A 15,383-nucleotide genomic window follows, 5' to 3' on the forward strand; every position below is an offset into this window, starting at 1 on the left:
GACCAGATCTTAGACGGTGAGCCAAATTGTTTTCATGAGAAGAATGTGCCTTTCAGAGAAATCTATTAACTACAGTATTACTTTACAAAACATATTTTAAGAAATGAAATGTGTTACAAGTAACAGCCATGGGGGTGATAGCCTGTAGGTGGAATAATAATCTTCAATTGCCCAGAAATGATTGTTATCTGGTCAAGAAATGCAAAGCATTTTGATGTTTGTGACGATTAGTTACTCTTTATCACGTTTGGTCCCTGATTTTGCTGTCCTTGTCTGCGTTGGGCAGGTGTGCGTCCATGATGTCATTGCTATTGAAAACTAATCTGTACTGCAAAGTAAATGTACCCGTACATGACGTACATGGCAGTTGTCAACCGGGGGCCAGCCATGACTGGGACTGATGTATCCACAGGCACTCGACACCAGGTGGGCGGGGCCAGTGGTTGGGGTGTGATTCCCTGCCTTACACCACCACAAAGTGTAGTATCAGCAGACAAGACTGAGCAGAACTTCTGCCCCCCCCCCCCCCCCCCCTCACCAATTGACCACTCAGTGCCATGTGCCTGCAGCTGTATCATAAACACTTTGTGACAATAGTTGTTACCTCCTTAGAACAGATCTTGTGATGCTCCTCAGTCAGTCAGTGTTTGATGGATGCTAACTGGTATACTTGACATAGTGTTCATATGAAAGTTTTATGTGTTGCAGCTCATCCAGATCACAGGTACACAAAGGAGCTGGTTACAGTGATAACATAGGCACATGGAACTGCTTATGGACTACTTTAGAAAGTGAGCGGTTACAACCAAGACTCTTCCGTCAGGAAGGTCTGCGGAAGGGTGCTTGATCTGTTTCCTCGGACAGGCTTTTCAAGACTAGGTAGGTTAAACCACATGATTGGGCTTTAATTATGAATGCACTTCAAAATTCACTCTATTTCATTATCTTGTACAACCCCCCGCGGGTTAGGGGGAAGAATTTACCCGATGCCCCCCAGCATGTCGTAAGAGGCGACTAACGGATTCTGTTTCTCCTTTTACCCTTGTTAAGTGTTTCTTGTATAGAATATAGTCAATGTTTGTAAAATGTTTAGTCAAGCAGTATGTAAGAAATGTTAAGTCCTTTGTACTGGAAACTTGCATTCTCCCAGTAAGGTAATATATTGTACTGCGTTGCAAGCCCCTGGAGCAATTTTTTGATTAGTGCTTTTGTGAACAAGAAACAATTAACAAATCTTCAATAGTACTGACCAAAGAAGAAGGTTTAATTGTGTGATCATGATTTGATACATATGCTTGACCCTGAAGATGTTTTATTTGTTTTGTTTCAGAACAAAGTTTGGTGAAGTAGAAGCTACCGCTGTAGGCTGGTGTAAGGCTGAAGAAGAACCTCTGACAAGTCAATTTTCAAGCAACTGAGCACGAACCCAGGTACAAGACACAGAGCTCTCTTTCTATCGGTCTGTTATTCATAGAATGACACTAACAGTGACACAAGTAAATAATCTGTATCATTGTCTTGACCTCTAGAAATTTGGTAGAGAATAAGATGACTGATAGTATTATTTTGATTATTTCATGGTCATTACAGTGGCCTCCACCCCTGCCCCTTTTAAGACACCCCAATCTAAGACTCCTTCCTATTAATGACCCTGTTTTCGCAGACTTCTTGTTCATAACATCTGTAAATTCACTCCCATTTTAAGACTTGCTCCATTTGGACTTGGACTGGGTGGCCGAGTGGTAACGCAATTGCGCTCGGAAGCGAGAGGTTGCGAGTTCGACCCTGGGTCAGGGCGTTAGCAATTTTCTCCCACCTTCCCTAACCTAGGTGGTGGGTTCAAGTGCTAGTCTTTCGGATGAGACGAAAAACCGAGGTCCCTTCATGTACACTACATTGGGGTGTGCACGTTAAAGATCTCACGATTGACAAAAGGGTCTTTCCTGGCAAAATTGTATAGGCATAGATAAAAATGTCCACCAAAATACCCGTGTGACTTGGAATAATAGGCCGTGAAAAGTAGGATATGCGCTGAAATGGCTGCGATCTGCTGGCCGATGTGAATGCGTGATGTATTGTGTAAAAAAAATCCATCTCACACGGCATAAATAAATCCCTGCGCCTTGAATATGTGCACGATATAAATTGCATAAAATAAAAAGATAAAATAAATCCCTGCTCTTAGAACTGTACCCACGGAATACGCGCGATATAAACCTCATATTGATTGATTGATTTTAAGACCTGATTTTGCTTATTTTGGATTTCGAAAAAGAGAAAAACAAATTCCCACTCTGTACAGAATTAAGCCAGGTTCATGATTTTTGTATGGACCAAGTTGAGAGATGGCATTTGTATAGGCCTGACCAGATCTGAGATGTTGAATCTAATTGCTTACGAAGAAAGCATTGTGTCATTATAGGCACACTACTTCTCGTCACCGTCTCAGTTCTGGCCAGGCTTTAACATAGGATAAGCTCATCCCTCAACTTTGTCACATATGAACAATCGACACACTGACTCTTGCTGTTGTGAGTTGACATTTTTTGATGAATTTATTTCTGGAAAAGGCACCATGCAGTGCTGTTTCAGGGGTGGGACTTTTCCGCGGATTTCCGCGGACACAACTTACGAATTCTGCTGGAGTAATCTATTTTTCCGCGTCACATTTCATTACAATATCTATGACTTGTTGACTGAATGATTTGGAGAGACGTGGAGATGAAACAGAACACTGGAGGCTTGAGAGTTAAATTGTGCTGACTGAAAACTCCTGATAACTAATAGTAATTTTGAGGGGGGGGGGGGGGGAGGTTGGGGAGTGTGGAGAATGTCTTTTTTGTCAGATTGCACAGATTTTAATGTACCATTTAACCAAAATTCAGGGTAACATGCCCCCGAACCCCCTGGAAAAAAAAGGGATTTCCTCCTTTTTCATCACAAGAGAGTCCCACCCCTGTGTTTACAGAATTCCTTGTTTAAAACTATCACTGTGCACAGAGGGAAGGGGGGGGGGTGTATTTGACCACCCCTGCGTTTACAGAATTCCTTGTTTAAAACTATCACTATGCACAGAGGGAAGGGGGGGGGTGTGTATTTGACCACCCCTGTGTTTACAGAATTCCTTGTTTAAAACTATCACTGTGCACAGAGGGAAGGGGGGTGTATTTGACCACCCCTGTGTTTACAGAATTCCTTGTTTAAAACTATCATTGTGCACAGAGGGAAGAAGGGGGGGGTGTATTTGACCACCCCTGTGTTTACAGAATTCCTTGTTTAAAACTATCACTATGCACAGAGGGAAGGGGGGGGGGTGTATTTGACCACCCCTGTGTTTACAGAATTCCTTGTTTAAAACTATCACTGTGCACAGAGGGAAGGGGGGGGTGTATTTGACCACCCCTGTGTTTACAGAATTCCTTGTTTAAAACTATCATTGTGCACAGAGGGAAGAAGGGGGTGTGTATTTGACCACCCCTGTGTTTACAGAATTCCTTGTTTAAAACTATCACTGTGCACAGAGGGAAGGGGGGGGTGTATTTGACCACCCCTGTGTTTACAGAATTCCTTGTTTAAAACTATCACTGTTCACAGAGGGAAGGGGGGGGGGGTGTATTTGACCACCCCTGTGTTTACAGAATTCCTTGTTTAAAACTATCACTGTGCACAGAGAGAAGGGGGGGGGGGGTGGATTTGACCACCCCTGTGTTTACAGCAGAATTCCTTGTTTAAAACTATCACTGTGCACAGAGGGAAGGGGGGGGGGTGTATTTGACCACCCCTGTGTTTACAGAATTCCTTGTTTAAAACTATCACTGTGCACAGAGGGAAGGGGGGGGGTGTATTTGACCACCCCTGTGTTTACAGAATTCCTTGTTTAAAACTATCACTGTGCACAGAGGGAAGGGGGGGGGGGGTGTATTTGACCACCCCTGTGTTTACAGAATTCCTTGTTTAAAACTATCACTGTGCACAGAGGGAAGGGGGGGTGTATTTGACCACCCCTGTGTTTACAGAATTCCTTGTTTAAAACTATCACTGTGCACAGAGGGAAGGGGGGGGGGGGTGTATTTGACCACCCCTGTGTTTACAGAATTCCTTGTTTAAAACTATCACTGTGCACAGAGGGAAGGGGGGGGTGTATTTGACCACCCCTGTGTTTACAGAATTCCTTGTTTAAAACTATCACTGTGCACAGAGGGAAGGGGGGGGGTTGTATTTGACCACCCCTGTGTTTACAGAATTCCTTGTTTAAAACTATCACTGTGCACAGAGGGGGGGGGTGTATGTGACCAAGTGAAGTGCATTGCTACATAATAAAATGAGCAAATCCGTCCCGTGAAGAAAACTTCTGCTTACTTAATTGTCAGATTTGCCAAGGCGTGTACATGAAATAAGATTATCATTCTAAATGCTGAATCAACATTCTGACTGTTTCCTATGAAACCAGGCTTGATTTTTGGTATGAATCCAAGTTAAGGGATAGCATGTGTAAAAGCAGAATTGTGTACAGAGGCAGCTTTGTGTTATTAAAGGCCGGCTGCTTTTCGTGAACACAGTTTGGCTCACATCTCACATCACCTGCCAGGCTTTTTAAAAAAAAAAAATGTTTTACCATGGGATAAGACTATCCCTCCATTTAAGCACATACCAGCAATAAACACAGTGGTTACTTGTGATGAACTAGTGGCAAGACAAATGATTTAAGCATCACATAACCTTCCTAAGTGAAGTCAAGTTATGTGTCTGTGCCAGTGTGTGTGTGCATGTGTGTGTGTCAGCATAGAATGTTGAGGACAGTTCGATGGTAAATAACCCTGACAATTTTAGCCTATGATTGTGCCTACATTGTGGCAGGATTGGATGTGGATCTTCAAAAGCCTAAGTTAACAAAAAAGTATGTAAAAGTACATTTTGAATAGTAGTTTTTTTCTCAGAGGGAAGATATCACAAGATATGATCGTTCCACTGCATGTATGCCACATAACTAAAACAAAAATTAAATGTTATTTTAATCGTCTTTTGGGTAAAACAAATACACCATCAATATATTATAATAATGATCTTGCTTGTTTACAGATGGACAACAGCTACTGCCAGGACCAGGTTACACATAAAGAAAACAGTCAACACTTGGCTGGTGCTGCAGCTTCTTTGATGTCTATTTTTTTTTTTTTTTAAAGACAGACAGCTACCAGCTCATTCAAGACCATAGCCCCATCTTACTCACGCAGAACAGACAGCCATCTTTCGCCTTTGCACAGAACACTGCTGTCTGAAGGTACACATCAAAAGGATAGGTTTTGCACCTACAGCGTGCGACTGTGGCTAGGGTAGGAAGAACAGACTCTGCAACACGTTCTGAGAGGGTGGCCTTTTCTTGCCACCCGTACCCCTGTGCAACAAGACTTGGCCAGAGAGCACACATCCAAATGCAAACACTGAACACTGAAGAGGAAGAAGAAGAAGAAGGTGCCCACACAGAAGGACATAAATCTACTTTAAGGGCACACAAGTTTACAGCAGTTTATTGAATTGTAGCAGATTATAGGGAGAAAATGAACAAGCTAAATAGGCTGTACAGTACTTCACTTGAACAATGTATAAAGTTCCCTGTATTAAGAACATTTACAGATCACAAGACATTGTGTTTTCTTTTGTTTACAATACAAATGTTTCATAATAAAAAGATGTGCACTAGGCAAGATCCTTAAAATGTAAAACTAGTAGTGTGACAATTTTGAATTGTTCAGAGATGGTTTTTCTTCAGTGGTAAATGTTTTAGCTTTTTTATAAGATCCCGTTAGTGAAGCATACTATAAAACCTTGACCTTCCAAACTGTGTTAGCACCCTGGGCTGCGATCATTGTGTTGAGCTACTTAAAGCCACAGTGCAGCTCACAGCCTTCGTTTTGCGTTTTTGTTGCAGCTGAGTGCATTTACAGTTCAAAAATCCTCCTTTGGTAGTAAAACAAACCCAAAACTACCCAACGACGACATCTGTGAAGCTCGACAGTTTCTTGTTCACGCGAGTGCATAAATTAACCTAGTTATTACGTAGTGTTTGGTCGGAGTTCGATTCAACTGTGTGATTCCGGCCTCCATTTTGTTTTACACAAACTCATGATGACGTCTGACATAGTTTGCTAGTGACGTGTCTTTTTGTGCATGATGTGGTGATCTACCTGATCTAAATTTAGATCCAAAAATAGGCCAAGACCAGCCGGGTCCGAAATTAATTCGAAAAAAAATCGCAGTTCTTGACTCTTTGGGTGCAAGTCAATGAAACTTGGTAGTTCTTCTAACGGATAGCTGCCTGAGGTATGACTAAAAGCCCCAGGGGCTCCGTGCACCTGGATTTGACAAGTTCAGTACCTTTAACGTGTGTGTAGGGTGTTGGGGTGTCTCACCTATATAGGTGTGTCCTATGACGCGCACTTGTCAGATGTGTTTAAAGTGTGTGTAGGGTGTTGGGGTGTCTTACCTGTGACGTCGTGTCCAATGACGCGCACCTCGCAGATCTGGAGCAGGAACGGTCTGGAGGTGACCAGGATGACGAACTGACCCTCGTTATGCTTGCTGGTGTCGCAGGTCAACTCAACTACATCGCCGTTTTTCAGATTTTTTCTGCGGTGTGACGCGCACTTCTTTGTTGGACTCAACAACTCGACCATCCCCTTGCTCTCCACGAACACATCAAAGTGTTTCAGAAGAGACCCTGAGGGGAAAACGCTTTTCCTGATAAAACAACTTTGTAACCCATATTTGCAATCCCTCGTGAATTTCTTTGTTTAGTGGGGCACCGATGTACCTACTAAACAAAGAAAGGCTCTCGGGATTCCAAATGTAAGTTAAAAACAAGCCGCGTGAAGCGATATAAAACATTTAGTAAAGCTGTCAGCATCAAAGTAACAGATTAACACTAAAAAGGTCATCGCCGAGACTATATTAAGATAGTCTCGACTAACCTCACCCAAAGACCGAGACGGGTCACGCTCGTCTCCGCGTAGCGTGCGAACGCAGTACTTACTTAACCTATTTTCTGTAATTCTGAGCACATTTTTTGAGTAAACATGACATCGATTACAAAATGAGGGCGTCACAGTGCTGCCTCAACTTTCACAAACTGTCGGATATGACGTCATCAACTTGAAGACATTTATCGAAAAAATGAGAGAGAAAAAGTCTGGGGATATCGTACCCAGAAACCCTCATGTGAAGTTTCATGAAATCGGTTCAGTAGTTTTCTCAGAATCGCTCTACACACAAGCACACACACACACACACACACACACACACACACACACACACACACACACACACACACACACACACACACACACACACACACCACCACCACCACCACCACCACCACCACCACCACCCTCGTCTTGATTCCCCGTCTATGTTAAAACATTATTTTAGCCAAAACTTGACTAAATGTAAAAAGAGCATTTTCTAGTCTCTATTAATTTAACGTTTATGCTAATATAAACTTGGCCAAACAATTATTGCAACAGATTTTAAACCTAAATTAAAGCATTAATCCCCGTGTCATTTCATTAAAACTTAGTATGCCAGTTAAGGACGTTCACTTAACCTTCAGGATCAGCTTTTCAATTAAATATTTATTTTACAGGGATTACGTGACCGCCTCTCAATCAAGGGTACCCTCAAAATCGACCAGACAAAAACGGAAGGGCCGAATGAAAAATCGACCAAAAAATCACAATAGGCAAAACTTTGCACATTTGACATACGAGAAGAAAGTCAAACCAATCATCTACCCTGAACAGATTGTTTTGTTTTGCTACCTTGCTTATTTCGTGTGCTATTCTATTCCTACTGAGGTGTCGATCGCAAGAGCGGTCAAAAGCGGGACTTTTTACGTCTTTTTTTAGGACTATCATGACAAAAAAGGCTGCACTTTATAAATGACTTGGTGGATTGCTTTGAAACTTTCAGAATATTTTACCAACATACACGAAATACTTCGTGCAAAATTATGGATCGTTACAGTAATTTGTTAAAATGTAATGCAATTTTTCAAAATAGGATTGTTCATTTGGGTCAACAACAACAAAAGTCATGACTTTGCATGTCTTTAGAAAAATGATTGATACATAACACTGCAAAGGTTTTATGTGCGTATAAGCACCGACGCAAATTTGCTAGGCCTGTGAACACGCTTGATATTTAAGCGATGATTCTAGTGCCACAAAACAAAAAATTGAATGGCATGGAAGACATGAACATACTTTCTAAATTGTTTTGTCGTGGAACTCAGCAGTAGCAGCGTTAATTCACAATTCGAAGGCAAAACATCCCAACGACACTGAACACTAAGAAGAGGGGATATTTCTTCAGTGCTACAGATCCCATGTTAAACAGCAGTGTTTAGGCCAGAAAGATAGGGGTACATGACGAATTGCCTTTCTTCTGCTCAAAAATGTGTTTAAAGGATTTGAGTTTTATTTGGGTATGACGTCACAGGTCCCAGTTAATATCAACGCACAAAAATGAGGGGTTTTGACAGCATGAATCTCTTTAAACCGTGAAAAAAGGCGAATAAAACTAAACAATATTTCATATGTTTTACACCAGCGAGTTTTGTTGGAGTCTTAGCTAACAGGGCTTACCTATTTTGTTTAAAACTGTGCTCAGTGTGGTTGGGATGTTTGCCTTCGAATTATGAATTGACGCTGCAACCGCTATGGTCCATGACAAAACAATTTAAAAAGTATATTCATATGTCTTTCACACGGCACAACTCTTTCAAGGGAGTACCGATTGCTCTGTGTATTGTATGCAGTCTATCTTTCCCGAACATTACTGACTGCTCATTCTAGACTCCACACTTGCGTACCTGTAACCTTGACGTAACGTGTGACGTCATCGCTGTTGTTGCGATATTCAAATAACATCCTGCAATCTCAATCTACATTCAGTAACTACATAAACAAAATTGTACTGCTTTGTCCCGTTCACATGAACTTCACTAGAGTGTTTTGTTTTACACATGAAAAGCATGTTTTCTTCAGTGAAAAGTAAACTAACAAAAAAACAGTTCACAACTGATTTTCTTCAAGGTTAAAATTTAGGAAATATGACACATTGCCCATCGCGGATACATTTGATCATCTTACTTTGAACTGAGGAGCAAGTAGGAAGAGAAAATGCAATTCAGATATAAAAAAATCAGCACTAGCTAAAAATGTAAGGATGCGCAATCAAAGGCGTAATTTGTGTAAGAAAAGCTAATAACAAACAAAATTGTCTCTCACAATAATGTTTTTACGTGTATCTTTTTCAATATTGCACTTACCGTACTAGTCGACCAGGCACTTGTCTATGTTATAACATACATATCAAGTCCATCAAATTGTATTCCAACACGTCATAATAAGAGCAAAAGACTTCAAAGTAGAAGTTAAAACTAAACACACAAGAAAGCCAGTTTACTGAAAGTATAACCATATAGTTATAGACACAACGAAACATTCACAACAACTTGGACTTAGTGGTCTTGAAAGTATAACCATATAGTTATAGACACAACGAAACATTGACAACAACTTGGACTTAGTGGTCTTGAAAGTATAACCATATAGTTATAGACACAACGAAACATTCACAACAACTTGGACTTAGTGGTCTTGTTATAGACACAACGAAACATTGACAACAACTTGGACTTAGTGGTCTTGTTATAGACACAACGAAACATTCACAACAACTTGGACTTAGTGGTCTTGTTATAGACACAACGAAACATTGACAACAACTTGGACTTAGTGGTCTTGAAAGCGCAACAAGAACAACAAATGCGTTTTACGACTCCCCTTCGTCATGACCAATTACAGTTCAACCCCAACGCCCCTCATCCTTAAACACTGAGCACAAACAGTCCAGAATATTTTTCCAGTGGCATTGCCGAGATAAACAAGAAGGGCAAAGCCCATACGACTCACATGCTTTACACATTTTTCCTACCAAAATACATGTGACCTTGACCCAAGGTCAAGGTCATCCAAGGTCATGCAACACAAAGCTGTTAATTCAAGACATAGGAAGTACAATGGTGCTTATTGGCTCTTTCTACCATGAGATATGGTCACTTTTAGTGGTTCACTACCTTATTTTGGTCACATTTCATAAGGGTCAAAGTGACCTTGACCTTGATCATATGTGACCGAATGTGTCTCATGATGAAAGCATAACATGTGCCCCACATAATTTTTAAGTTTGAAACAGTTATCTTCCATAGTTCAGGGTCAAGGTCACTTCAAAATATGTATACAATCCAACTTTGAAGAGCTCCTGTGACCTTGACCTTGAAGCAAGGTAAACCAAACTGGTATCAAAAGATGGGGCTTACTTTGCCCTATATATCATATATAGGTGAGGTATTGAATCTCAAAAACTTCAGAGAAAATGGGAAAAATATGAAAAATAGCTGTTTTTTAGGCAACATTTAAGGCCCCTGCGACCTTGACCTTGAAGCAAGGTCAAGATGCTATGTATGTTTTTTGGGGCCTTGTCATCATACACCATCTTGCCAAATTTGGTACTGATAGACTGAATAGTGTCCAAGAAATATCCAACGTTAAAGTTTTCCGGACGGACGGACGGACGTCCGGACGTCCGGACGGACGGACGGACGGACGGACGGACGACTCGGGTGAGTACATAGACTCACTTTTGCTTCGCATGTGAGTCAATAAAACTGCAGTGTTTTGATCAGAAACATGTGTGTATTTGAATATTAGTCTTTCTTCTGCTCAAAAATGTGTTTCTTGGATTTTAGCAATATTTTAGTATGACGTCACATGTTCTTGACCACGCCTACCCTCTAAAATGGTGGGCAGTCAGGCTGATCTAGCGTGTGAAGGAGAACGACCACGCCTACCCTCTAAAATGGTGGGCAGTCAGGCTGATCTAGCGTGTGAAGGAGAACGACCACGCCTACCCTCTAAAATGGTGGGCAGTCAGGCTGATCTAGCGTGTGAAGGAGAACGACCACAATCCTGGAAAACGGCTGAGAAAAATTAAATTTGATTTTAAATGGCACAACAGTCTACAGAACAGCTACTTTGTTCAATGGTCATACATAAGCTGAAATGAATGTACACTAAATATGAAACAAGAAGAGCAAATGCCTACAAACGAATCGCCTTCGTTACCCCGGCCCCTCCCTGAACCACCTTACTCCATTGAAGACTCCCTCCCTTTTTAGACATTTTCAAGACCCTGTTTTCTAAGATATTCTGTTCATAACCTCTGTAAGTATAATCCCATTTTAAGACTTGATTTTCAGAGGGTTTTGTAAATATGTCTTAGAAGATTCCACTACCTATGACCTTGTCCCCCCTGCACCCCCGCCCCCCCCCCCCTAAAAAAGAAGCTGTTACAGCTGCATAAAATAATGTTCAAGAGAACTCCTTAATTATGTGACCTGTATCAATCCATTTAGGTATTCAACCCTACGAATATTTAACATATCCAAACTGGCGCAACCCCAACTTCCTCCCCACCACCGCCTGGCATACTTAACATCCACCAAATTTTGAACAATGAATTTTTTTTCAACAAGAATCATAATGATTACGAATTTTCTTGACCAAATTGAGTTTTGGCTAACCTAGACAAAATAGGTAATACTCAGACACTTGCATGATCTCATTTCTGACACTATGACATCATAACATGATGTCATCACCAAACATCTAGCCAAGACTGTGACCGAATCAAACAATGACATCATAGCTTAATGAGGTCAAGACTTATATCCTTGATAGCTCAGTGGACATTTTCAGTTGTGAACATCTTTTCCGGCAAACATTTTCATGCTGGGACTCCACAAATTTGATAAAAACAAGACAAATTCGGGTCATGTCTACTGATTATCAACACCTACCATTGTGTGAAATTTGGAGGCTTTTGCCCCCAACATAACTGAGAAATTATCAACGTACAGTTGGAACGAACATGACCCCGCTTTCACGCCAAAATGTGACGAGGGTCAACCAAACTGGGGTCATGTTGACAAATTGCTCATGTGATGAGTTGATTTTAGTAGTGAACTTATGTTTAATTATGCTTTATGATCGAGTGTTTGTGTTATTAGAAATGCGATGTGGTGCCCAAAGACAATTTCCCATGTTTATGTAAAATGAAAATGACATTACAGTTTTCTTAGCTTATCTTTATTATCTAATAATTATCAAACCCTTAAAGTGTTCAAAGTTTCAAAGCTCTAGCTTCAAAAACACCTGAAATAATGTCAATATTCAGTTATTATGAATCGAACATGACCACCTGTGAGCCCAAAACTTGACGAGGGTCAATTAAGTGGGAGTCACACTTGCGTTACGTTTCACGGCTTATGCACCGCTTTATGAAATCGCGGTCACACTTGCGTTACGTTTCACGGCTTATGCACCGCTTTATGAAATCGCGGTCACACTTGCGTTACGTTTCACGGCTTATGCACCGCTTTATGAAATCGCGGTCACACTTGCGTTACGTTTCACGGCTTATGCACCGCTTTATGAAATCGCGGTCACACTTGCGTTACGTTTCATAACGCGGTTCAACATTACCACTTCCGCTTACTCACTCGCACGTGAAAATAGCTCTAAATAACAATGACCGAGACTTCTTGTAAATCCTTCGCGTGACGTCGAAACCTCTTACGCCATAATAGGACGTCTTCAAGACATAACCCTGACTTTATTCCTGGATTACTGCGTCCCATGGATACATTTAAAAAAACGGTCACCACATATGCTTCAGAATCCAAACATAATGTGAGTATTCTTCTACGGATAATCTCATTTTCTGTCGGATTAACGCAGTTGTGGTGCCAGAGGAGAGCAATACTGCAATCGGGCAACTCCCCGTGCAAAGACGAACAATCAATTGACTGGCATTTCCTTCGTGAAACCCGATTGTGTTGGATTTCTGTATTTCACTGGTTCAACCGCGGCAGTCGACCGTCTGTGTTTCTGTGTTGTGAAACTGGCCCCTGGCCTCTCCTGATTGGTTAACTTGCTCCGCGTTATGTAATCTACATAGAGAAATAGAACTGGTCTAAAGCTTATGATTTTGACATTAGCTCATGCGCAGAGGTGATTGCATAAGCGTAAGGCAAGTGTGACACCCTGCATAACGCAAATGTGACAGGGCCTTTAAACTCAAGTCAAGTCGGTAGATTATCAAACCCTAGAAGTGTGAAAGGTTTCAAAGCTCTAGCTTCAAAACCATCCAAGATAACCTCAACGTTACGTTTTTATGAAACGAACATGACCCCGCTGTGACCCCCAAATTTGACGAGGGTCAACCAAACTGGGGTCACTTCGTGAGATCACCAAACCCTAAAAGTGTGAACAGTTTCAGGTCTAGCTTAAAAAGATCCGAGATAACCTCAACGTTAAGTTTTTAATCCACGCACGGACGGTCGTCCGGCTGGACATACGGACGGACACATATGAACCCTTATATTCACCAATTACGCAGGTGAGTCAAAAAATGTATACTCATACACTTGAGTGACCTCATTTCTAACACTATGACGTCAAAGCATGGTGTCATCACCACTAGTCTAACTAATACTAAATTACCCCAGACACTGAGTTGTGAACTCAATTCAAACAATGACTTTGATGAAGTGGAGACTTGTTCCCTTGTTTACTCGTTGGAAATTTTGTTGTTGTGATTGATCTTCTTTAGGAAACATGTTCATGATGTGACCTTGACATTTGACCAAAACAAAACGAATATGTGTCATGTCTGAAGGTGAGTAATACCTACAAGTGTGTGAAATTTAGAGGCTTTAGCTTTACAAACATCAGATAAATCCTCAATGTTAAGGTTTGTAGGAACCAAACATGACCCTGCTGTGACCCCAACATTTAATGATGGTCAACCAAACTGGGGTCATGTTGGCAGATCATCAAACCCTAGAAGTGTGCCAACGTTTCAAATCTCTAGCTTCAAACACATCCGAGATAATCCCAACGTTAATTTTGTTAATCTAAGGACGGCCTAACACTGCTCGTGTCCAAGCGAAAGTAAATTTCCTACTAACTACCCCAAACTTGACCCTACTGCGACTTCACATATCAATTCCTTTAGTGTTTTAATCCTAAGAATATCCCCCCCCAAAAAAAGCTTGCCCCACACCCATCCCTTTTCCCACCACCTTCACAAACCTCATATTGAACACCATCCACATTTTGAAGAAAAAACACACGAGACAGCAACACAAAAACCATTATTAATCTGTATTTGACCCAGTGGCATAATATTTTGATGAAGTGGAGACTTTATTCCTTCATAGCTCAGTGGATAATTTCAGTAGTGATAGATCTTCTGCGGTAAATCATTTTCATACTGTGACCTTGAAATTTAACGAAAAAAAGGCACATTTGAGTCATGTCTGGAGATCATCAAAATCTACAAGCTTCTAAAAGATCAGAGAAATCTTCAAGGTCAAGGTTTTTCGTAACCAAACCTGACCCCGCTGTGATCCAAATAGTTGACGTGGGTCACCTAAACTGGGGTCATGTTCCAAGATTATTAAAACCCAGAAATGTGCACAGTTTTAAAGCCCAAGCTTAAAAAACAACCGAGATAACCCCAACGTTAATTGTCTTGTCTACTTCTCATTCATTAGACTCTCCTCATTACTTAGGGGAGTCAAAAACAAAATGCACAATGGATAAATAGTAAGTGTTTTTTAGTGCTTATTTTTAATCATTTATAAGGTTTTTTTCTGACGCTGCTGGTTTTTTTTTGGTATCATTTATAAGGGTTCTTCAGACACTGACTTTTTTCAAAGAATTTATCAAGTTCCGTCTGACACAAATAGTAGTACTGACCAAATTCGTCGACGCGATTGTGGACGTACACTTTGAAGACTTTGTACCAATCCCCCAAGTCCACTTGCCAATAGCGGCTTCCGGCTCCGTCAATAGTGGTGCTCGTGGCCGTGCATTTTCGTACCGGGAACTTGCCTCCTATCGAGCCGTCAACAGCGAAGTTTGGGTTCCCCCACAGAACGGAGCTCTGGGTAGCTTTCTTCTTTATCGCCAGATTCCAAGGTACTTAAACAGCACAGGGAATTCGTTACTAATGCATTTCACAGTGCTGAAACATTAGGGTAAGTTCTTTATTGATACATTCCACGGTGATAAAACAGTACAGTAAATTTTGTACTGATACATTCCACAGTGCTGAAACAATACCGTAAATTATGTATTGATACATTCCATGGTGCAATAACAGTACGTTGGATTTGTTGCAAGAGAGATTAAGTGTACAGTTTTAGTGTCAGTAGTAGAGGTTAACTTTTAAAAGCAAAATCTATGTATCATTACGCA

The 15,383-nt window shown here is 41.1% G+C and overlaps 1 protein-coding gene and 1 long non-coding RNA gene across 2 annotated transcripts; one reads left to right on the plus strand and one right to left on the minus strand.

The window, feature by feature from the left end:
• The first annotated feature begins 715 nt into the window (after positions 1 to 715).
• On the plus strand, positions 716 to 6,366 carry LOC138955588 (uncharacterized). The gene is made up of 3 exons (XR_011452286.1): positions 716 to 879; positions 1,331 to 1,430; positions 5,080 to 6,366. It is a non-coding gene; the product is annotated as an uncharacterized lncRNA (long non-coding RNA).
• A 59-nt stretch (positions 6,367 to 6,425) lies between these two features.
• On the minus strand, positions 6,426 to 15,107 carry LOC138955587 (uncharacterized; the record flags this gene model as incomplete). The annotated part of the gene is made up of 2 exons (XM_070327165.1): positions 6,426 to 6,718; positions 14,883 to 15,107. Coding segments are annotated over 2 exons (518 nt in total), but the record flags the coding sequence as incomplete, so codon positions are not given.
• Positions 15,108 to 15,383: the final 276 nt, after the last annotated feature.

This window comes from Littorina saxatilis, unplaced genomic scaffold (genome assembly GCF_037325665.1).
Source record: "Littorina saxatilis isolate snail1 unplaced genomic scaffold, US_GU_Lsax_2.0 scaffold_2328, whole genome shotgun sequence".
Lineage (NCBI taxonomy): Eukaryota > Metazoa > Mollusca > Gastropoda > Littorinimorpha > Littorinidae > Littorina > Littorina saxatilis.